Source organism: Delphinus delphis, chromosome 17 (genome assembly GCF_949987515.2).
Source record: "Delphinus delphis chromosome 17, mDelDel1.2, whole genome shotgun sequence".
In the NCBI taxonomy this organism is placed as follows: Eukaryota; Metazoa; Chordata; class Mammalia; order Artiodactyla; family Delphinidae; genus Delphinus; species Delphinus delphis.
Window position 1 is genome coordinate 4,544,707 of NC_082699.1, and position 25,292 is coordinate 4,569,998.

The following is a 25,292-nucleotide window of genomic DNA, read 5'->3' on the forward strand; positions in this document are numbered from 1 at the left end:
AGTAGGCATCCTTATTTTATTCCTGATCTTGGAGGAAAAGGTTTTTATCTTTCACCATTGAGTATGATGTTACCTGTGGGCTTTTCACATGTGGCCTTCATTATGTTGAGGTAGTTTCCTTCTATTCCTAGTTTTTGAGTGTTTCTTTTAATCATGAAAGAGTGCTGACTTTTGCCACATGCTTTTCTGAATCATGTGAGATGATCATGTGGGTTTTCTTTTCCTTCATTCTATTAATGTAGTGTATTACGTGGACTGATTTTCATATATTAAACCATCCTTGCATTCCAGAAACAAACGCCACTTGGTTGTGTGATATAATCCTTTTAATACGCTGCTGAATTCAGTTTTCTAGCCTTTTGTTGAGGCCATTTTGCATCAGTATTTATCAGGGACATTGGTGTGTAATTTTCTTGGTGTATCTTTGACTTTAGTATCAGGGTAATCTTGACCTGACCTCGTAGAATGAAGGGAAGTATTTCCCCCTCTTCAAGTTTTTGGAAGCGTTTGAGAAGGGTTGCTGGTTTTGTTTTGTTTTAGTATTTGGTGTATTTCACCAATGAAGCCATCAGCTCTGGGGAGGCGGGGGGGTGGGGGTGGGGAGAGTTGTTGGGGGGTTACTGATTACCGATTAAATCCCCTTATAGTTTTATAGGTCTATTCAGATATTCTGTTTCTTCATGATTCAATCTTAGTAGGCTGTGCATTTCTAGGAATTGGTCTATTTCATCTAGGTTATTCAGTTTGTTGGCATACAGTTGTTCATAGTAGTCTGTTATAATCTTTTTTAGTTCCATAAAATCAGTAATAATGTTCCCACTTTCATTTCTAATATTAATAATTTGTTTCTCTCTTTTTTTCAGTCAGTCCAGCTAAAGGTTGGTCAACTTATTTTTATCTTTTCAAAGAACCAGCTTTTGGTTTCATTGATATTTTTCCTATTTTTTTCTATTCTCTATTTTATTTACCTCTGTGCTAATTTTTATTATTTTCTTCTGCTACCTTTGGGTTTAGTTTGTTCTTCTTTTCCTAGTTCCTTAAGGTGTAAAGGTAGCTTGTTGTTTTGAGATCTTTCTCCTTTTTCAGTGTAAGCATTTACGGGTATAAATTTTCTCTTTGCACTTCTTCATCGCATTCCATGATTTTTGATATGCTTTGTTTTTCTTTTCATTTGCCTCCAGATATTTTCTAATTTCCCTCATGATTTCTTCTGTGACACATTGTACTGTTTAATTTTCACATATTTATGAATTTTCTAGTTTCCCTTCTACTATTGATTTTTACTTTCATCCCCTTGTAAACAGAAAAGATATTTTGTATAATTTTAATCTTTTTTAATTTACTAGGACTTGTTTTGTGGCCTAACAGGTAGTCTACCCTGGAGAATGTTTCACACACCCTAGAGAGAAATGTGTATTCTACTGTCATTGGGTGGAGTGTTCTGTTTATGTCAGAACATGTCTGTTTATATGTTTATGTTTGTTAGGTCCAGTTGGTACCTTGATTGTTCAAGTCCTCTAGTTCCTTATTGGTCTTCTTTCTGGTGGTTCAGCACCTGAATTTTCTTCAAAAACAAATCTTAGCAAAGCTAAAGAAGACACTTGAAATAATCTGCTCTGATTCAGACCATGTCCACCACACATTAAATAATCTTCTTATATCAAAATATATATTTAAACTTTTTAAGCAACTGTTTCCAGGGCTATCACATTTGGTCATATGGGATGTGCACTATCAAATATGGATTTGTACAACTGGTGCTTGCTTTCAAGAAACCAGTAGCCCCTTTTCATAGCCCTGGGACAACGTAAGGGCAAAATTCAATTGTCCTCCCAAAGCACAGCCTGTATCCTGATAAAAGTTTTTGTGTTCCCCCTGCCATGAATGCATAAGATGCAGATGCAACTCTGTCGAACCACAGGGCATCCCAGAGGGGCTTAGGAAAGCGGGTAATGCAGAGGAAGGACTGCTGAGTCAGTCTGGGGTCTCTGCTGCCTAGAGATCAAATAGATATGGTCCTGAAGGGCTCACATTGGAAATCACACACCAGTTGCAAGTGTCCCCGCTCAGGACCTCAGTCAGAAGGAACAGCGAAGTGTCAAGCGTGCGGTAGGCCCATCCTGCAAGGCCTCATTCCATCACTACCCTCAGCAGCAGCTGCGGTGTTTTCTTGTCTGCCTTCTCTCAGTGTCCTATCAAGCACCTTGCTGAAGCCTTAGAAGGGTCAGCTCCCTACCTTCCACCTTGCAGAGAACACCGATTTTGTTTAAAAATCTCGTCTTTTTTGCAAAGTGGAGACCACATTACACGCACCCCGCTTCATTATCTGTCCATGGTTTACATCCCTTTTCCCTACTAATCTCTGATAAAAGCTGGTTTCATGCCATGCTTGATTCATATCTTCAGGCCATTCTGCCCTTTCTCCTTTCCTGAGGGGAAAGGTCCACGCAGAACAGACCTACTGCATATATAAGCTGTCTTAGATTTTTGGCAAAGTTTGTAATGGAAACCATAGGCTGTGTGAACCCAGCACTTAGCCCATGAAGAGTACAGTGACTTTGCTGGTTCACCGCTTTTAGAATATTTTACCATGATAAGTACTACTTGCTTTTATCCAACACTGAGAATTATTTAACTATTAATTAATATTTACATATTATATATTTGTATATTCATATTATAATTAATTAATATTTAATTATTTAACTCATCTTTTTACTTTTTTACTTTGGCTTCTTGGAAGCTCAGACATAAATTGAAGTGTTCAATTAGAATAATAATATTAGCCTAGGGTTGTGGTGTCACTCTTATTTTTTTCTTATTCTCTATTAATCATTTACTTAGCTATGTTTATTTTATAATTATCTGCTTCAAGTCTTTTTTACAAGTTTATCACTCCGAATAAACTGAAATAGATTTGTTTCAGAGGGGTCATGTAATTGTCATGACTCTTGGACCACTTATATATCACTATCTCCAAATTGTACAGTTCCTGGTATTGTACTAATTGAAAAATTCTAAGACACATATAATCCCAGAGTTTCTGCTGAGAACTCAGACTTTAGTATCCTTCATGCAGTCAAAATCACCCTTATATGTATTTTAGAAACCTTCAAATAATTTCTTCTGGTCAGTTTTAGAAGATTTCGAGAGAACCTTGCATCTGGAATTGCTCATTTCCGTTTAAAGGTCTCTGCCTTGGGAAATGACTGTCCTTTAACTGCTTGCTGGCATACAAAATCCTAATTGAGAAACCTTTGCACATGGTGATAGCATGCATTTAATTTACTTCTGTTCCATTAGGGACATGTCTTGGTCAAGGAAGGAACGCACATTGGAATCTTGATGATTCGTGTTTCATACGGTCTGTGTCTTAGGGCGAGCTTAGCCCCAGGACACTAATAAATGGTTCCAGATCCAGGGCATTTGTATCTCTTTTTTACAGGCAAGAACAGCATCCTTAACAATACCCCAATTTAGAGCAAATCCAAGTTCAGTTCAGTTCAATTCAGTGCTATTTATCTAGTAATTATCAAGTGTGCTCGGCATTTTTCAAGTCTCTGGGAGTATAACAATCAATAGGGCTCAGTCCCTACCTTCGTGGAGCTCACAAAAAGAGAAGGCTAATAAACGGCTCGAAAATTGCAATCAAGGTTACGCGAGGAGGTAAGGGACACAGAAATGGAGCTTCTAGCCAGTGGGGAGAGGGCAGGGTAGGCTTTCCAAAGGGGCTGGCTCAGGCATCACAGAGCAGTCAGAGGGGGAAACGTGATGGAAGGCCAGGCCCAGACAGGGGTCAGAAATCCAAAAGATTGCAGAGCGGTGGACGAGGACCTCCCTGGGGTTCTCAGCCTTAGCCTAGGGCAGAACCAAGGTAGGCTAGGAGGGCCCCCGTAAGTGTCTGTGGAATTGAACGAGTGAAGTACAAAGGAATCTCAAAAGAAGCACGATAGTGTGAAAAGTGATCATGAAGGGGTCATTACTACTTATTTATCTGGGCCTCTAAAGGTCTTCCAAATTCAGGCTACAGACCAAACTGGGGATTCGTGTATTTACCTGATTCTGAGGTGCCTCTCACTGCTGTGGCCTCTCCCGTTGCGCAGCACAGGCTCCGGACGTGCAGGCTCAGCGGCCATGGCTCACGGGCCCAGCCGCTCCGCGGCATGTGGGATCTTCTCGGACCGGGGCACGAACCCGTGTCCCCTGCATCGGCAGGCAGACTCTCAACCACTGAGCCACCAGGGAAGCCCTCTGAGGTGCTTCTTTGTATAAAGCAATTCTCCATTTTGTCAATGAAAGGAGAAGATCTAAAATAGCTTTGAAGCCAATTTAAATATATAAACTTTGGGGGATGGAGACGAAATAGCTGAATGTCTATTCGTACTATTTAACTCAATTTAATCACACATGCATGTCAAATGTTATATAGGTTGAGAAATTGTACCTTTTTGTTTCGTCACCATTTCCTAGTCATCTAGCACAGTTTCGGGAGCCCTGCCCCTCCTCCCTTCTGTTTCAGACAGATTCCGAGCAGGTCTGCAAGCCTCTCAGTAGACACCTGTCCCCTGACGCCGGTTCTCGCTTGCTATTAGAGATCTTCATAACCACTTACTGTGTTGCTTTCAAAAGCTGATTTGTAAGAGCTGTAGGACCTGAAAAATATCTTTTCCTTCCTCCCTTCTAAGTTCTTGGCTGGGGCCCCTATAACAATAGACAGATTAACGAGAGAAAAGCTTACACATTTATCTAATAGATGTTTTACGTGACACATGAACCTTCATCCTCATGCAGGGTGTGAAGACATGAAGAAGCAGAAAAACCTGCGTGTTTTGATACTGGGTTTGATGAAGATGGGGAAGTCATGGGAAAATGTGAAAGGACAAATGGGGTATAAGCCATGTGTATGCAGTAAACTGGGGGAGACTTAGCACGGCCTGTTCATTCTGCCTCCTCTCTGAGTCCCTCCGTCTTTGGAGATAAGGATGCTCCTTTCCTCTTGGGATGGAGCGGGTGCCTCTCACGTGAGGATCTCATGACCAGCTTCAGGAAAAGGTCAGAAACTCCTTTCTGTACCTGCTGTTTCTCAAGTTCTTTCAGTCTGAAATACTCAGTTTGCCAAGGTGTCATATTCTGGGGTAGCTTGTCTTCAACCCTGTCAAAGCCAAAACTTAGCTGTGAACTCATACTTCCAGGAATAATTTCTACTTTGAGTTAAATTTTTGCCTCCTTTCCCCCCGCTTTTCCTTTCTTTCTATCCTTTCTTTTTCTATATCTTTTTAGTGATTTTGTTGTTAGCTCTCCATAATCATCCCAGACTAGCAGTGACATAGGTCATTTCAAGTAAATGTGGCTTTTCCCAGAGTTCTCTGGTTCAAAATATTGAGGGCACCTCGAAATAGGACAGGTCAGCTAAAAGGTGACCCTCGTATTCGTAGAAGTAGTTGTTGGGAGGAGCCTTGCTATAATCGTGTAAGGTGCACATGGAACTAGCTTACCTGAGCTGGTGAAAGGCTCCCTTATTTCTAACATAAGGTTATACTAGAAAGGGTTGGTTGGACTGTTCTCTGCACCCCTGCACAGAGGACCTGGAAGCCGGGTATCCTTCACAAGTTTTAAGATCTCCCAAAGTGCTGGACATTTTCTCATCTGAGAGCAGAATAATCCTTGACAGGTCTGATAGGCTACCTTTTGGACAAGAAGGTATCACTCACACCCAGAGAAGTATTAAAAGAAATTTCACAATGTTCCTCAGTATATCCAGACTGTGAGGTTCTCTCCTTTGGATTTTATTTTTTGAGCATTGGAGACAACCCCTAATATTTGTAAAACCCTTACAGTTTACAAAGTGCCTTCACAGCCACTCTCCCCAATTCCTAGCCTCAGCCCTCAGATTAAGAGTCTAGTCTGTCCGTGGGATTAAGCCACAGCACAGCACCCAGGGGCAGACAGGCTCCCCTCTCGGTGCCCTACATGGTGGAGGGGGGCAGCATGGCGGTTCCCCTGCGGTGGTAGACGCTGAAGGAAGGGAGGAAGGAGTCTGCCAGGTGGGCTGGACACAGAGGCCCAAGTGTAGCCAAAAGTGGCGTCCAGCTGCTCACCGCTCAAAAGCCAACGAAGAGGCGAGGTTGTTGGAAAGTAAGTTTGCTTTATTTTGGATGTGGGCAAACGAGGGGGACTCCTGTCCAAAGCCCAACTCCACCCGCCCCGTGCCGACGATCAGTGGGCAGAAGCTTTTATAGGTGGAGGGAGGCACGCAGAAACAGCACAGGCGGCTCTGACAGGCATCTTGAAGTTGGTCATCGGTGGTCTGACCAGCGTCATCTCGTTTGTTTTAGGTACAGGTAATCTTCAGTTCCAGCGTTGGTTTGTTCCCATTTCTCTGAGGCCAATTCTTGGAATTGTGGCAGCTTCTGTCACGGCTGCTACAGCCTGGTCATCATGTAGTTACCTTCTTCCACCTGGTGAGGGTTTCGGTATCTGTAAGACAGCTCCCGGGATACAGCTCAGAATGTTATCCATAGCCCTCAAGGAGGAACTACAGGTCCTTGACTGTGCTCAATGACTAAACTATTATTATTTGGTCTCCTTGGACTGTCTTCCTTTGCTTCTGCATTTTCTCACTTCTCTGATTAAACTTATTCTTTGGCCAACGTTTTTCCACAGACAAAAGGCCAGCAGAGGACACGGGGGGGTCGGGGGGGGGGGTAAGGACCATAGGGTCCTGCGCCGTTTCACAGCAGGACAGAGGAAGGGGCTGGTGGGGCGGGAAGCAGGAGAGAACCGGAGGTCTTCAAAGGGCAGGTCCTGGAAGGGCTTGATACCTGGTTACGCGCAGGGCAGCCGGAAGCCCCTGAAGGGTTTTCATCTGTGGAGAGATCTGATCAGATGCCCTTTTGTGGGCAGTTGCCTTCAACCACAAATGAGCACCGATTATGGGTGGGCGATGGAGATGGGAAGGACCAGGTAGGAGGCTGTGCCCGATGGGGTCCTGACGCAGGGGGCCCAGCAGGTGGGAAAGGAGGGGCGTCAACTTGCTCCAGGCCCGGCAGGCCCGAGGCAAAACCCTCCCTCCGCCCCCAACTGACTCCGGAGCCGGGCGATGTGAGCTGCGCAGGGACAGGAGCGCGGTGCCTCCCCTCCCCCAGGCGCTCTTCGCGTAGCATTAGATGCTCACAGAGCACGGAGGGTCCCACCGCCGGCCAGCACGGAGGACCGGGACCGCGGAGACGCCGGGCGATGCGGGGGGCGGCTGCGAGGCCCCGCTCCCTGGCTCTGCGCCCCTGCGCCGCCGCCCACCCCCTTCCCGGCGGGTCGCCTTTCTCTGAGCCAGCCCCGCCGTGAGAGCAGATAATGCCACAAATCCCAGGCCTCGGGGTATCGAGTCATTTCTTGTAAATCACCCAGAAAGGCCTGGCGGGGCTGGAAGGCACAATTTACCGCTGCATTATTAAATGGTCCCAGCGCAAGCCGGCCTCTTCCTTGCAGAGTGAAAACGCAGGCAACCCAAAGGACAGGGCGCCGGGAAATGAGAGCAGAAGCGGGGGTTCCAGCCCTCACCCCGCAAAAGGCCTCTTTCCTGAAGCCCGCAGGAGCCCCACAATTCGACGTTGGGGATCCTTCGAGAACGCTACATCATGGTGTAAAAAGGGCTTTTATTTGAAAGGACATCCATTTCCGCCAGAAATTGTTTGAGGAATGAAGCGAGCGGAAAGAAGCAATGGAAAGCAGATAAATGAAGAGTCCGTTGTCCTTCCCGAGGGCTTCAAGGCGGTCTGGGGGCAGCTGCTCCCCCCACCCCTGGTCCCGGACCTTCTCGCACCGCCCCCTCTGCGTTCTCGGGAGGGCCCCAGGCCGCGCCCTGCCCTCCTGCAGGGAGCCTCGCTTCTTGTACACAGTTAAGGGAAATCCTGTGACCAACACTGTCCCCATCACCTGGGTTTCTCAAGATGGGGCCACGGAGACCTGTTCCTGCCTCAGACTTCCCTGCACCCCGACACCGTATCTCCACCTCCGCTCCTTCCTTCAACTGAGTGGCTTCCATCTTACCTGCTTTTAATCCAAATAAAATGAAGTACATATTCCACCTATGTAGATAACGCCAACTATTTTTTCCTCCTATTTCCAAGTGACTTTTAGAAACTGGATCCTGTCAAAAGAATTGCTTTCGTATCTGTAAAGAGAAAAAGTCTTTACGCTATAAATTGTACCTCCTATTCTATTCTTTCTCTGTCCTGTTATTCTCTTGAAGCCAACCTCCTTCAGTAAGAATCCAGACATAAAAGAGCTCCTGGGGAGGGGGCAGAGGGTGCAAAATTAAGAGGAAAGCTAGGCTTTGGAGAAGCTAATCCTATTTCTGTAGAGAGTTTTCTGCTCACCAATACTTTAAAGAGCACACGTTCATGGACCCTCACTCAAACCTGTGAAGAACAGGTGTAATCGGGTGACTCGCAGAGGCTCAGGGTCAGTAGGTAGAGTTTCCCCCCATTTTCATGGATGTGTTGCCAAGCCCCCCACCTCTGCCGGGGGTGTCTCCCAGCCACTCAGGGCTCACACGCGCCTCACCGTCAAGCGCCTGAAGGAGCCGTTGGCTCCCAGGCAAGGCCCCCATCCTCCTGCCTGGCGTGTCACGTCCATGGTCTCCTGGCTTCCCTGGCCAGCTCTCCGCTGCTCAAACGCCCTCACTCCAGCCTCGGCCACACCTTCAGCTTCGGCTCCTGGCGGGGCTGTCTCCCCTCGGGGTACAGTCTGTTTCTCTCCTCTGCACTCTGCTCACCACGTTGGAGTATGTCTCTTTCCCACGCCGACGTGCTGTCCCTCTAGGGACCTGCGTTTGTGTCCTCAGCGACCGGCACTTAATAGGTGTCAGTGTTTGTCAGAGGAAAGCGTGGAGGGAGGGACAGAGAGGAGGGAAGCAGGGGAGGACCTGGGTCTTGGCCTTCAGGATGCAACCCTGTTATCCTCCCATCATTGGACGAAGGCACCAAACACACGTATCCACACACAGGCCGGCTGGTGCGTCCTCCCAGGTCTCCGCTTTGGACCCTCTTCCATCAGGGGCATTCTTTTCACCTTCTTCTCTTCCATGTAGGCAGATTCTCAACTCTCCTACCAGAAAAGACCTTCTTGGCTCTCGTGTCCAGAGACACAAACATTTACGCCTCCTCATGTCACCGCGAGCATCACATGCCGGCGCCCCGCCCTCGCACAACACATCTTTGGCTCTGTTCCGACCTTGCCACCCACCCGACACCGGCCACCTGCCGCCCCTGCATGCTTCACTCTTGTTAATTCTATTTACCCTGGGTTAGTGTCACCATTTTGTATCCTCTGGGCCCCCTTCCAAGTTCTCTAAGCATGAATAACTCTGAATGTGGGTGCGTAGACAGCAGCCTTCATTAGAATTAATACTTGATTTTAAACCCCGGGGACCCAGACTCTGTCACTCTTCCAGGGATGCCCTGAATCACAGATCCTTCTAAACAGGCCAGTAACTGTCTATACTGGTGACACTAGCAGGTGATTGGTGCCATGCGGGCCATCACATTTACATGCATGGCAGACTGGAGAAGCACCTTGGGACACAAGGGAAGAGAAATAGCCAAAGACTGTCTCAGACGCTTCCACTGGTACGGTTGGGGCCTCACCAGTAGCAGGAGCTGGTCTGTCCACAGGTGGGGAACCGCCTGAACCAGGGGGCCGTCTTGCCCTTTCACTTTGCAGATGCCTACCTGCTTTTCTGGAAATGATTAAGCTTACTGAGGTGTGGCATTCGTGCTCCTGATTAGATAACTTTACAGTCGACTGTTCATGCCCAGACGTCATCCTATGTACAGGATACCGTGCCACAGCGCACTCCTGTAGCTTCATTTCTTTGGTTGGGTGAATGGTGACAGGGCCTCTGGGCTTTAATCCAGACAGCGATCACACTATAGCCACCTCAAAAAGTGTTCCCAAAGTTACCAGGTTTCATCATTGGTCCAAAATGTTTCAATGAGTTTAGGGAGTTTAAAGTCAGAAAAATGTGGGTATAAATCCTAACTCTGCTACTTGTTGAAAATGTGTCCATGGGTGAGCTGAGGGTTCGGGAAACTAAGGCCCATGGACCAAATTCAGCCCATCACCTACTTTTTCTTCCGTTTAAGTATTGTCTATGGCTGCTTTCTCCCTACAAGGGCAAAGTTGAACTCTTCTGACAGAGACCCATACGACCTACAAACCCCCAAATATTTCTTATGTTTACAGAAAAAGTTTGCCGCCCTTTGATAAGAATATTTCATCTGAGCCTCAGTTTCCCCATCTGTAAAATGGACAAAATACTTACATTCAAGAAGTGATGCTATGAGGAATAAAGGGGCTAAACAATGTGGAAAGTCAACCACAGAGCAGTCAACCATATCGGGTTTTTTTTTAAATTATTATTTTAATTTTGCTCTTGTCCATCCGTGTCCCTGTTTGCCAGGTGAGAGAAGGTTACAGCTGCTGTCTGCCTGTCTCTGTCCCTGTTTTTGGCATTTTCGTTTCTCTTCCTTTTGCCCCACTACACCCCCTACCATCCAACAGACGAAAACTTCTAGAAAAAAATAGAGGGCTTCCCTGGCGGCACAGTGGTTAAGAATCTGCCTGCCAGTGAAGGGGACACAGGTTCGCACCCTGGTCTGGGAAGATCCCACGTGCCACGGAGCAGCTAAGCCCGTGCGCCACAACTACTGAGCCTGTGTTCTAGAGCCCACGAGCCACAACTACTGAGCCCACGAGCCACAACTACTGAAGCCACGTGCCTAGAGCCCGTGCTCCGCAACAAGAGAAGCCACCACAATGAGAAGCCCGCGCACCGCAACGAAGAGTAGACTCCGCTCGCTGCAACTAGAGAAAGCCTGGGTGCAGAAATGAAGGCCCAAAGCAGCCAAAAATAAAATAAATAAATAAATAATTTTTTTTTAATCTATAAGGAAAAATAGAGTGATTGATAGGGAAAAAAAATGGTATGGAAAATAAACTTACTCTAAAGAAAAATTTAATTCTACTGGGCATCTCGGGTTACTTATTTTATGTCTTTTGAGTAGTCATTTCTATCATCTTTTTATTTTCAATATAAATTTAACCTTGCAATTTGTAATACTGTACAAAGAATGGTGACTTCTCACCTTCTCCTAAATACAGAATTTTTTCCTAGAGAAGAACTATTAGATGTTTTCAAATTCCTACACACAGAACGCTTGCCTTCTTGGGATTTTTCTTTTAATCTAAAAATAATTTAAAAATTAAGATGAGCTGAAGCTATGTGAGATCACCTAAGATTTTTTTCTTCCAATCAGAAGGCAATTACTTTCCACATTTCTTAAGGAGGAGAGACACTTTGCTTCTCCCAACAACTTTCTTCAACTGCTTTCCTATTAAAATACTTTTTAAAATTTCAATTCAGTGTTTCCCTTATCAACTCCTTAGCAGCCTTAAATTTGCCTTGCAAAGAAGCTGAAATCCTCAGGATGGATTACGAGAAGAGTGCGTATCCCTACCAAAATTAAACATATTAAAGCATTTAAATATTTTTAATCACAACTATTACAAGGTTTAAAACAGAGATAAAATGGTTTCAATGCAAGAAGATTTCGAACGTCTTAGACCCAGTGAAGTTTGTATTACTTTCCTTCCCTTCACCTCACTCCACAAAGATCACCGCATAGGGGGGTTTACATTTTTTCAATTATTACATTCTTTCAACTAGGTGAATTCGGTAAGAGTCCAGCCAAGTGGATCTCCTGCTTTTATCTCTGTAACTAAGAGACAAGCTCTAAACCTGCTGAAGAAATGGAAAACCTTTCTGGTTTCATGACCAGCTACTCTTGAATTGGGCAACATTTTTCCACAGATAAAAATTCAGGAGGGCTTCCCTGGTGGCACAGTAGTTGAGAGTCCGCCTGCCGATGCAGGGGACGCGGGTTCATGCCCCGGTCCGGGAAGATCCCACGTGCCGTGGAGCAGCTGGGCCCGTGAGCCATGGCCGCTGAGCCTGCGCGTCCGGAGCCTGTGCTCCGCAACGGGAGAGGCCATGAGAGGCCCACGTACCGCAAAAAAAAAAAAAAAAAAAAAGTCAGGAAAGGAAATTCCCTGGTTGTCCAGTGGTTAGAACTCCATGCTTTTACTGCTGAGGACCAGGGTTCAATCCCTGGTCAGGGAATTGAGATCCCACAAGCTGTGTGATGTGGTCAAAAAAAAAAAAAAAAAAAAAAATCAGGAAAATTAGGAGGGCTGTTTAGTCCAGAAAATACGAAGATAAGAAATGCCTGATTTTCCTCCTAGGTGTTTGTGCTTCTGATCCATTTTTTGCAAAGAAACCCAAATGGGATCCCTTGGCCTGGGAATAAGTGTGGTCACGGTGAGCATGAAGGAGCGGCTGGATGGAAGCCTTTGGGGTCAGACCCCTGAGGGTGGCACTATTCTGGGGTCACCTCCGTCCCACCGGCCCAGAGTTCTACACCTCACACACTTGTCCACACCGCATCCCACCTGCTGTGGCTGCCGATCCCATCCAGTCTGTGGTCATGGTGCAGAGCTTGGAATCCGTGAATTCAGACGTCTATCCTCCTGGCTAATCACATCAGCTTGGGCAAGTTATTTAGCCTCTCTCTGGGTCTCTGTTTCCCTGAATGCAAAGCAGTGCTTGCCTCAAACTGTCATCATGAAATTTAAATTGAACAAAGGCTGTAGGTACCTAGCTCATCCCTGTGCACAAAAGCAAGGACCCCACAAACACTCCCTCCTGCCTTGTCTCTGATTATGTGTCTCCTACTCACTAACGGAACTGTAACTTTTTTTTTTAATTTATTTTTTAGAGTGTATCTCTTTCTTTTGGGTAAGAGAAACTCAAAGTCAAAAGCTGTAGGTTTTATCTTCTGTGACTTGAGTGAAGAAGGGGAAAAAAAGGAAACCATAACTTGTTTTGACTGCAAGAAATCAACATTATGTGGTCATCTAAAATTCAATATTTTGTCTGTTTGTTCAGGGACTGTACTTTAGGGGGAAAAAGTCATCCTGTTTGTGATGAAAGACTATATACGTTATGAATGGTCATGTGATAATCTCGCCTCCATAACGAGGAGAGTTAAGTTGTAAATCATCCGTTCCCAAACCATTGGTGAGAAAATACTTAAAATTTCCTCCAAAGCATGTTGAAATTGACAGGATGGAGAAATGGGGTGGAAAGAAGGGAAATAAGTTTGCGATCGAGATGGTGGGCAGATTGGGAGGCAATATGAGAGCAGCTACTGGATGACAAATGGGCTATTTTCGGAAATTGGTACCCAAGCAGAGAGATGCTGCTGGCACGCTGAGGTGCGTGTGCAGAGCACAAGGTGTGGTGTGCGCTTATAGCAGGGGAGCTGGACTTAGATTAGGAACTGGGACAGGCTTCCCTAAGCAGAGGAATGGTGCTTAAACTGGAAACTGAAAGATGAGGAGGGATTAACCGGAGAGATGTGGCTTTTCAAGGTAGAGCACAGCATTTCCTGTCTCGGGGGAAAGGGAGCGCTGGCAGGTGGCTGGGGGACCAGCTGGGCTAGAGGGAGCCGCGCTGAGAGCTACCAGTTCAGGCTTCCCAGGAAGAGCCGAGAAACATCAGCTATCGGCGAGTCAGCTTCCAGCACAGCTCTTCTGTCTCGCAGTAGAGGGAGAGGGGCATCAGGAAGATTCAGGAAGGCGCGAGCCAACGCTCCGTCGAGAGGCGCCCCCTGCCGGCCAAACTTCACGCTTCCCTCGTGATGGATTTCAGAACTCAGACCTAGGAGTTAATTCGGCATGAAGGGTATACCTGTTCTATTGTTCTCTCTGCTATTATGTGTGTTTGAAATTTTACACAATAATAATTTCTTTTAAAAAAAAAAAAGAGCCCTTCTCACCAGCTTCAGATTCGTTGTGAACATGGGCCAGTGGCCAGGGGTTTCCCTGAGACTAACCCTTGGCTGGCCTGTAGCAGGGGAAGGGCTACAGGAGGGCAGTTCTGCCCTCCCTAGGGAGAAGGAAAGAGACAGGCTCATTCTGTTTGTCGAAGGATCAAAGAATTAGAGTACTTGGTTCAATTCCCTGAATCTCCTACATCCAGGGAATTAGGCTATAAATCCTATAAAGCGTTCTCTAGGTTTTTTCCAGGAACACTTGTTTACACTCAGGCCACGAACGACACAACGGGAGGACAGGTTTCATTTCACAGTGTTTTGGCATTTGCAGCTCAGACTGAAATTGCAAAGAAGCAGAACAGGAGAGCAATGAAGAATGGTGCACATTTCTTGAATGTCTCATTCTATCTGTGGTTCTGACTCTATCTTTAGAATCCTTCCTTTCTTCCTTCCTTCCTTCCTCCCTCCTTCCCTCCCTCCCTCCCCCCCTTTCCTTCTTTCTTTCTCTCTCTCTCTTTCTTTCTTTCTTTCTTCCTTCCAAGTCATAATATATGCCAGGTACCATGCAAGGCACAAAATGACAGAAAAGTAAATAAGCAGGTACTTTTCCTTCCCTAAAGGTCCACTCCAGTAAGAAACACAATGATTAAACAAGCACAAAATAAAACATAATTATAAGCTGGGATAAGTGATCTGAAGGAAGAGAATGGGGGCGGGGTTGTGCTTGATATAAAACATACTCCTAGAGAGAACTAATTTCATTCAGGGGCCAGAAGTAGTCGCCTTCTAGTTTAGAGGTTTCAACATACAGTGATCTCTGGGATTGTAATATTTCAAGGGTCTTATATCCCATCCTAATCCCTTTATCCATTATTTCCAAGAGGAGATAATGTTTAAATGCAGATGATAGAACTTTTGCCCACACCTCTTCCATAATTTCCACTGGAGACAAGTTAGGGAGAGGAAGGAGGGTAGATAAATCATTTAACACCTGAGAGTAAGACTCAGTTTCTTTTCTTTAAAATGAGATGGTTGCACTAGGGAAGCTCTGAGGTCTTATCACCTTTTTTAACGTTTTAATAAGTAGTGTGATCCCATGGAGTCCTCTGGAGCTGGTTTTTACCTTAGAATGAAGTTTTCATGAGCTCTATGCTATTCATTGTTTTGAAAGAAAATACTATGAGACCCACTGTACACCTCCCAGGACTGCAGAGGGAATCTTTATATTTTAGTATTTTAATGATGTGATGGGAATATTAGTATTAGTAGTATTAGTAGTATTCCAGCTTAGAAGGCATAACTGTGAGGAAACAGACAGACAAACCCAAAATGAGGCAGAGGAACACTTTTCTTCCTTCCTTTTTCTTTTTCTTTCCTATTTCTTTTTCTTTCTCTCTCTCTCTTTCTTTCTTTTTTAGGTACTGTACTCTTCAAAAAATGCCAAATAATAAAAGGCAAAAAAAGTCTGTGCAAACATTCCAGATTAAAGAAAACTAAATGGATAAGACAAGCAAATGCAATACCTGGTTCTAGACCCAATCTTATACCAGAGGGAAAATTCTGTGATGGACATTGTTTGCCAATTGATGAAAATGGAACATTGATGGTGGATTAAAAAGAAAAATTGTACCAATGTTAAATGGACTGAAGTCGATAAATGTTATCTAAGAGGGTACCCCTCTTCGTAGGAAAGAGACACTGGTGTATTTTAGGGTGAAGAATCATTGTGCTGGTCCTTTCCAGCTGCTATAACAAAATACCACGGACTTATATACACGGACTTATAAACAGTAGAAACATCTTGTTCACAGTTCTGGAATCTGGAAGCCGGAAGTCAGGGTTCCAGAACGTTCTGGTGAGAGCCCTCTTCTCTTCTGGGTGGAAGACTCTTCGTGATATCCTTACATGGCAGAAGAGTTAGGGTTCTCTCCAGGGTTCCTGCTCGCGAGGGCCTCCCAAAGGCCCCACCTACTAATACCATCACCTTTAGGGGGTAGGATTTCAACCTGTAAATTTGGAACACAGCAGCTGTGGTGTGTGCGATATACTTTCAAATGTTTGAGAGAGAGAGAGAGAGAGAGAGAAGGCAGTGATAAAGCCAATGAGGCCGAATGACAATCTGGGCAAAGATCTACGTGTCCAATTACTATTTTCATTCTTGCAATTTTTCTGTAAGTTTACAATTCTTTTCAAATAAAAAGTTACAATATATGTTGTTGGCTAAAGGAACGCTTAGAGTTCCGTGTTCCAGCACAGCGCCTCAGAAGTTCTAGAGAATTCCACCCCTATAATAACACAGCGCCTTGTGGAGGACATCTACGTTGGCATTTGAAACAACTGAGCTGATGTCATTTGCATAAAAAGCAAAAGAATTAAAGCGTTTCATGGCGGGTGTGAATCTGTAATGAGGAGCAATTCTAAAATGGCCCCTATTTTCTGTTCAGGCATATATTTGTCTTATACAAATTAATTGCTAAACAGATGAAAGAGAAAATCACCATCAAATGAACAAGGGAAATTCTAGTTCTTGTGAAACAGGTAATTCATGAAGGGAATGGTTACGATGGGCACGGAATTTGCCATTGGTAATGACTTTTTAAATTGTAAGATACGTAGAAAGCAAAGCTGATAGAAAGTCTTCATTTTTCTACTGCCAGAATACTGTCATAACAATTTCATGGTGTGTCAAATGCAGGCTGAATTCTTATTTTAGGGCATAATAATAAAAGGGGTGATGATTACAGGGGAATTTGGATGAAGCTAATTTTCCAATTCTCGTAAAATCTGACAACGGATAATTTTAGGATGCTGTATACGTAAAGTCTGTTGTTGTTGTTTACTATTTTCACTGCTTTGAATAACAGCCTTCAATAACTGGTACCCTGATCTGACTGCCCGATGGAGTCGCTCGCTCCTTCCTTGGCTGGAGCCTGACCAACAATGCAGCCATCCTCCTGAAGGTGGCGCTGTGCTCCGCGCGGTCCCGAAGGATGCGGGCGGGTGGAAACCCGGAGGGCGTGCAGGCGGAGAAGCAGCCCAGGCGCACAGCTCAAATGCATAAGAACACAGTCTGTGCAAGAAGCAACCCGCCCCGTCGCGAATGGTGCCAATGAGGAGCGAGCTCCTGAGGGCTTCTGCGTCCCACACACGGGTGTTGACATTCAAATGGCACATGCTTTGTTCTTATACACGAAACTGATCATAAGTATGTCCTTCGCATCATTATTCCATCATCTTTTATCTCCCATCCTCTCACCTTGTTTCTTCTTTCTGTAACTTTTCCTCCTTCCCTCTCTTCTCACTCTTGGAGGTGCTTTAGAATAGATGTTGGTGCTTCCACTGCCTAGAAGTTATATTATCGCAAACTCCTTTGTGCACTGGTGGCTAACGGACCTAGGAATGTTGCCTACACTGCCTGAGGGTTGCAGTAATGAAAGGGCTTTTTGCTGGCCGGAAAAACACCTGAAGGCCCAGTGTAAGATGGGGATGCTCTGCTGGCTTGATTGGGAGCAGACATGAGACGCGTTGTTGGAAAATATTTTCTCTATCAATAATTGTTTTTTGGAGTTCGCCTTTCTCAAGGAGAATGTGTAAGAAATGGTTTTCGAGGTTGAATGTTGTTTCTATCAATCAGTGTGGCTCTTTCCCACAAGAGTCATTTTTTGAAATTCATTCTTCAAGGACCATAGACAACAGCTTTTCTCTATTAAAGTATAAGAAGAAAAGCGCAAATTCCATCCTAAGTTGTTGGCAACCCCCATTCCATAGCGGGAGAACTATGTTTAGGAGTAGATCTGGTGAGGAAATGCCAGCTGGACTTAGAAACGCACAGAACCTTTGTTAGCGTTGGTAAGCCTCGTTACGGCTTATTAAGTAAACCAGCTGCGATGCAGACTGACCTGACGTGTCAGTGACAAAGTGGAACTCCCCAGAGAGCTCTCTCCTGAAGGAGGTGGTGTGTTTTCAGGTGAGCCCTGGTCCACACCACGACCACAGAGGTGACGTTTCAGACACAGCAGGTGGAGCAAAAGTGGAGGAGAGCGATAAGAATGATTTTTTTAATTTGGAAACATACTTTTGGGGGGATACTAACCAAATGGGGTGCACTGCATAGTAAGAAAAGCGGTTGATACGTGATTTCTGTACAATATTTAATTTGTGAAAGAATAAGAGGTGCGTGATGGTGAGCAGACATTTCTTCTGAGTGGAAGGAAGCTGTAGGAAGAGTCTCGGATCATATCAGGACAGACTGCACACCAGGTATCACAAGAAACATGGCCAAGGAGATTCCATGGGCCCCTTTTCTTATTTTCAAGAAGCAGTTAACTTTCTTTGGTGAATGAACTACACTTATTCTTGTTTAGAAGCAGAAAGGTGAACCAACTAGCCCCTCAAGTTTCCTGTCATTATTTGTCCCTTTCAATCACAGAATCTCAAAGCTGACAGGGAGCCCTGGAGACCATCCACTTTCTGAATGAGGACGCCAATTTAAATGATTGTCCAAAGTCATGCAGGTCATGAGTGGCGAAGATAAAATAGCAACCAAGTTCTGTCTACCTCCCATCCACAGTTATATTCCCGCCAAACAAAAGGACCTCCCTAGTCTCTTTACACCGAATACACAGGAAGCTAACACCCGTCCCATCTTCAGCCCCAGGCTCCATGCTGGTCCCCAGGAGCACTCCCATTAGCCTCATGTCTTGTCCATATAGTTGGGGCCCCTTAGAGGACAGATCCTAGGACCCCCATCTGAGTGTCTGGTCCAGCTAAAACTCAGAGAAATGAAGAGCTTTGCTGTGGTAGAAGCTAGCCTGCCCCAAGCCCCCAGCCCCACGCGGCTTCTTTCCAGGGACGACACTGCATCTCGCTTTTGACAGCCTGTCTTCCTGTTTGCCTTTGCAGGTTTCACAGCGGCCGCCTCCCTCGTGTCCTTGGCTTGGGCCTTGGCCTCCTACCAGAAGGCCCTCCGGGACTCTCGTGATGACAAGAAGCCCATCAGCTACATGGCCGTGGTCCTCCAGTTCTGCTGGCAATTCTTCACCATCGCGGCCAGGGTCATCACCTTCGCGCTCTTCGCCTCGGTTTTCCAGCTCTACTTCGGGATCTTCATCGTCCTTCACTGGTGCGTCATGACCTTCTGGATCGTCCACTGTGAGACAGAGTTCTGTATCACCAAATGGGAAGAGATCGTGTTCGACATGGTGGTGGGGATCATCTACATCTTCAGCTGGTTCAACGTCAAGGAGGGCAGGACACGCTGCCGGCTCTTCATTTACTATTTTGTGATCCTTGTGGAAAACACGGCCTTGAGTGCCCTCTGGTACCTCTACAAGGCTCCCCAGATCGCGGACGCGTTTGCCATCCCAGCGCTGTGTGTGGTATTCAGCAGCTTTTTGACTGGCGTTGTTTTTATGCTGATGTATTATGCCTTCTTTCACCCCAACGGACCCAGACTCGGGCGGTCCCCAAGTTGTGCTTGTGGGGACCCCGCCGCTGCCTTCACGCCGTCTCCAGAAGTGGCCACGAGCGCCCTGCGGTCCCTCTCCAACACCCGCAGCGTGGCCGGCGACCGCGACCAGAAATTCGCAGAGCGGGACGGGTGCGTGCCTGTGTTTCAGGTGAGACCCACGGCCCCGTCCACCCCGTCCTCTCGCCCACCACGGATTGAAGAATCTGTCATTAAAATTGACCTGTTCAGGAATAGATACCCAGCGTGGGAGAGACACGTCTTGGACCGAAGCCTCCGAAAGGCCATTTTAGCCTTTGAAGGTTCCCCGTCGCCTCCGAGGCTGCAGTACAAAGACGATGCTCTCATCCAGGAACGGCTGGAGTACGAAACCACCCTGTAAAGCAAGAGGGCTTGGAGGGGCCGCAAGCTCCAGACCCAGGGGTGACAGCCGGGCCGCAGCGATAATGAAACTCCGCCCTGGAGTAGGGCAGCGAGCTGTGCCGGTCGCAGTCTGACCATCATCAGGATGCGTGTCTGGCCCTCCATCAGCTGACAGCCTGCTGCTGGCCTCCTTGGAAAAAGCAGCCCAGAGACCCTACTGCTCCATCTGAAGGGAACAGGCCAGCTCAGTAGGACCCCTTGTTGCCACCAACCCCTCCTGCCCCGCCTTTCAGCACATCCACCTGAGGGTACTATTATTATGGGAAATGTTGCCTCCGATCAGTAGGGTGTTTGGATGGAGTTAACTGATCTTTGCATAAAAATATACTGAGTCATACACACGTGTACACACACACTAACACACACACACACACACCCCGATCCTGTCAAAATAGCTTAGGTGATTTCTTTTGATGCAAAGCTGTGATTCCCACGGGAATATAAAAGCAAAGAGAGAGAAAACATATTCCTCAAGACTCCAGAAAAAAAAAAAAAAAAATGTAAAGCTTAGAAAGAATGCATAAACCATTCTCACGTGAAAACCAATCCCATGCGTGAAAAGCCTATCCAATGGACAGAAAACCCAAGTGTGTTTACGCATGTATTAGAATTGATGGAATGGTTCGTTTTCAACACGTCAGGATTTTTTTCATTTTAAATTTTCCGTTGAGAACGTCTTTCATGACAGATACCCCACGCAGCCCATGGCTGGCTTTGGACGAGACCAAGGAGCTAGATACCTTGGGGATGAAAGTTCACTGATAATCAGGATGCAGTATTCAATTGCCAAAATTTGATAAAACCACGAAGAGGAAGCGGGAGAAAAAGGCAAAATGAGCGTCTGATTTCCCGGCCTGTGCAGCTCACACGGGAAGGTCGAGGCAGAGCGGAGGGAGAGCCGGGCTGTGCTCAGGTCCAGGAGTGGAGGCTCTGCGTGTGCGGAGAGGCCGGATTCCAGAACACGCCACGCCACACCCTTCTAGTGCCAAACACCGTCCAGCACGGGACTGACGGGGACGCCCTGAAGGGCTGAGCACGAGGCGTGAGCCCCACGAAAGCGGAAGAGAGCACGAACAGTCAAGTTCTTCGCTGTGTACAGACTCCCCCCTCCCCCATCCAAGGTCAAAGTGGTGTGTCTTTTAGAGGCTTTGGGACACATTTTAGTAAGTATGAGCAGACAGATGCAGTGAATATGCTATAAGAAAACCCTTCTGAACCGATTGAGGGCTTATCACTAGATCCAGCTAAGATTCGTATTTGAGTCCTTTGTAAAGTCGCACTCTTACAACAAGCTTCTGGGTTTTAAATACCTCCGTCCAACAAGTAAACGTTCCCCACTTTCTGTTCCCAGCGTCCCCCAGTCATGGTGCTTTTTGTTGCATTAAAAGTGCCGGTCAAACTTTGATAGTATTTTTTTATAGTTGGTGCAGAGTGGAATAACTCATGGATTATTTCAATATTTTTGTAATAAAAAAAATATAGGGTATACATATAAGCATCATCACTTTTTTTATAGACCTGGAATCGTTTAAAATACTTTAAGCATCATAGTTACTTGGGATGTCAGAAACTGGTCCACAGATCCCATCAACCTGCCTCGGCAGGTTAAGAACATGCGTCTCTTGCAAGATCACCCTACTTTGCCATGTTGGTGCCCCCAGGAACCTGGCCAAGGGTGCTATCAGAATATCAGGGGACAAGAGAATCAGCTTAACTAGAAAGGGCTTGTCAAGACTGGCCAATGTTTCCCAGGAAATCAAAGATGTAAGTGATTACTTTCTTCCATCTGTTATGACAAACCTGACCACAGTGGAAGATGTCTTAAACTTCCTTCCCTGGTTTTATATTAACCCAACCGATATACTAAATGCTAGTCAAGTCACTTAAAAAAAAAATCAGTGTAACATATTCAGTTTTTTGGACTGTCCAATTAACTTTAAATAGTCAAGGTCTAGAGCCACCAGCTGTAATGGGTGTATCCTACAGAGACCGCTGTCCCTATGATGACACCCACAGGAAGTGACAGAGGGCTCGACCTAGGACTTCCTTTGGTACAAAGCCCCAAAGCAATGTTTTTAAAAATGGATGATTTTTATCAGTAGGCATATTTTCCTAGTACTCCATGATTTGATCCTTCAAGCAAGAGTCCACTAAAAGATAATAGTCTTTTGTTTGGATGTGAAAACATTATCTAGTCACCAGTAGAGGCCCAGGAAGACGCGCTTCTTGTCAGCAGTTAGTGAAAACATCCCACCCCCAACTGTAGAAGGAAAAAAATGATTATAATGGCAGATTCTTCAGTTTGGTGCCGAACCACGAGTCACTAGCTTCATTAATTAATGATCTTTGGAAATTGAATTGCTCAGTTGAACTCTACCTTTGATTCCACGAGTAAATAATAGATTATGATAATGTCAGTCAACAAACACAACAGACCCCATCACTCTTCCATCATGTAAGTCCTAAATTATTTCTCAACTTGATCCTTCATTTAACAAGTCAAGAGTCAAAATAAGTGCTGTGTGGCTAAAAAAGTGACGTACTGTGCTTTGTCTTGGAGGTGAGAATGCAGTCAGGAGGGTGCAAGTAAGAAGTTTGAATTTTTCAGTGATTTCCCAAATACTGTAAATACTCTGTTATCCAGCATACTTGAAGATTTTGATGTTTTAGTCAAAAATTCTTGTGAAGGCAATGACATCTCCACCATGTTATAAATTACACACTTTCTCAAGATTACAAACAAGGACAAAAACATTTTTACTTCCAAGGAGAATCATGACTTAATCTTGCTTCCATGATTCCTAAAGTGCCACATTGCCATCAGACTGTGTGGTGATGAGAACGTGTATTAGTTTCTAGATCCACCGATAACAGAGAGTTTAAAGTATTAGGATTTAAAGAGACATTGTCAACATACAAAGGAACAAAGTTTGATTTTCATATGTATAGCTTAGTTCTTCCTCAGATTTTATTTTCAATTTACCATTACAACGTCCACTCCACAGAGAGTAACTCAAGAATCCAAAAAGAGCCAGCCGTGGTTAGCATACGAATGGGAAACACTGGATTCTTTATCTGTGGGTTCCAACTAACTTCCTGGGCTGGGTCTACTTGGGTCCCCTGTAGGGGGTGAGGGGTCTGTTCTTAGTGCTTGATTTTTGCATAGGACCATGAAATTTTCTAAAAGAAAATATTATAAATTTTTTTCACTTCTAAATTAGCATTTCTCAACAAAACCTTATTTGAAATGAAGGACCATATGTATCTTAACCACACTGAGACTTTAAGTATTTGTGTGGAAGAAAAAAATTTTTTTCTCCATGTAAGTCAAAGTTTGATTCCCCAAAATGACTATGTCCTTTAAATCTTCTCCTATTTCCATTGTCCTACTTAACTACATACTATCTAGTTCAGTAACCTTGACTTTGCAGACACTTTGTTCCTATTCCTTTATGTTATTGCTGTGAACACGACAAATGAAATAAATTTGCTTACTGACATGGCAAGAATATGCAATTCAAGTATTAGCAAAAGAGAAAATACAAAGATAATCTGAAGATAAAATACATTGAAGTATTTATACTTAATTTCTAAATGCCCAATTCCTTTGGCTCTATGAATAAATGAAGTAATTAAACCAATTAAAAGTGAATAGGAATAATTGAAAGCTCAATGACTTTTTAAAAAAATATTGTATATACGTGTGTATGGTATGGATAACAGATACATATTACATATAATACATGCACACACACACACAACTAAAGTAACAGATGAAAAGAGTAAAGTATATACTGCCCCTTTCATGCATATCAATTGGTATGTTATTGACACGTGAACTTATAGATTAAAAGCTTTTTCCCCAGCTCCTTTTTGGCATCAGCCCAAGAGTAGAGCCCATGTGTCTGTAAGACATCAGGACACTTGTGAACTTTGGTTGGAAATAGCTAGATATAATTTAGCACTTTTAGCTTGTATGAATTTTCCCCCCCTCAAGGATCTCATCTTTTTTTTTTTTTTTTTGCGGTACGCGGGCCTCTCACTGCTGTGGCCTCTCCCGTTGCGGAGCACAGGCTCCGGACGCGCAGGCTCAGCGGCCACGGCTCACGCGCCCAGCCGCTCCGCGGCATGTGGGATCTTCCCGGACCGGGGCACGAACCCGCGTCCCCTGCATCGGCAGGCGGTCTCTCAACCACTGTCATTTCAAAGTTTCTTTCTCTGAACAGATTGAATGGAGCAAAGAAAACCTCTGGTGTCCTTAGCAGGATTATGTAAGGTTACATGTTTGCCTTTAAGTGTACCAAATGGCATTGAGTGGAAACAAGCTCTGACACGATGTTTGGACAAGAATCCAGAAATTTCTTTTCTATTGAACCATTTTTGAGACTGCATTCTGACGAGTCTTTGCCCTTAGCCATTACTGTTTCTCATCATTACCGGATGAGTTGCCTGCGTTTATATGTTTCTAAGGAGAATTCCTTAAAGCCTTTTAAAAATAGCTCAGGCTGTCTTTCAGAAAAATAGCTCAGAGGATGGTTGATGTGCGTGGTGGAAACACGGCAGGACTGAGGTGGTCGTTTCTCTAATTTCAGTGATGGAGGCAAATCAACTCATGTTCATTTATCTTCAGCAACCCAATGTCACTTTTGAAAACAATCAAAATGATGGCTTCTGCCAGTTTGTGACTCATAACACCCTTTCTCCCCAACTGAAGCAGGAGCCTTTCAAAATGGCTAAGGATGGGCCATTTCCCTCAATCACCCCCACCCCACCTCCGTTTCCAAGTTTCTGGTCCCGCCCTGTATCAGGCTGTGAAACGATCTTGACAGTCGGGTGCCACCTCCTCTCCTCACCGGGGCAGGTTGCACTGTCTACTGCAGAGGGCTCCCTGTGGAGGTACATCTTGTCCAGTGGCTGTCCTAAATATGGGCCCACGGGAAGATGCAATAAGAGTTTGTGATCAAACTCCAAAGTAAAGCTCTGCGGCACGTGGGTGAAATTGTCTAAAAACACGATACGCCATTTAATTTTGCTCATTGTAGCAATTAGGCGCGAGCTCGCACGACAGCAGAAAGCCAAACGGAGGAAGTGGCAAACAGCCGTTTACCCGCAGAAACGAGGGGTTCAGGCGCTCTCCCTTGAGTGTTGGAGGCATCATGTTGTTTTGCCATCCATCTGAAGCTCTTTCTCTAGATTCCATAAGAAAAAACAATCAGATGCTTTGTAATATTGCATGCAGTGATCTAGCGCAGAAATGTAAAATTTTAACCTTTTGTGGGCCTATGTTCTGCTAAATAAGGGGTCAGTTAATGTCTAATTTCTTTGCTAAAATCGTTGCCATAATATACTGACACAAGTCAGAAACACTGACTGAATCAAATTTTTGCTTTGGTTATTCCCCCCACCCCCGAAGACTTTACGCCGTTCATTTCCCCATATGGATGGTAGCTGACTGTGCCCGAGACTATCGTGTGCCTGGGCTGTGCTAACCAGCTTTATCTACGTGATCT

The 25,292-nt window shown here is 45.2% G+C and overlaps 1 protein-coding gene across 1 annotated transcript in view; it reads left to right on the forward strand.

Moving 5' to 3' along the window:
- XKR4 (XK related 4) overlaps positions 1 to 19,741 on the forward strand; it is a 319,153-nt gene extending 299,412 nt beyond the window's left edge. Inside the window, exon 3 of the mRNA XM_060035146.1 lies at positions 18,795 to 19,741. Coding sequence (XP_059891129.1) covers positions 18,795 to 19,741 — 947 coding nt within the window. The remainder of the gene's footprint in view (positions 1 to 18,794) is intronic.
- Positions 19,742 to 25,292: the final 5,551 nt, after the last annotated feature.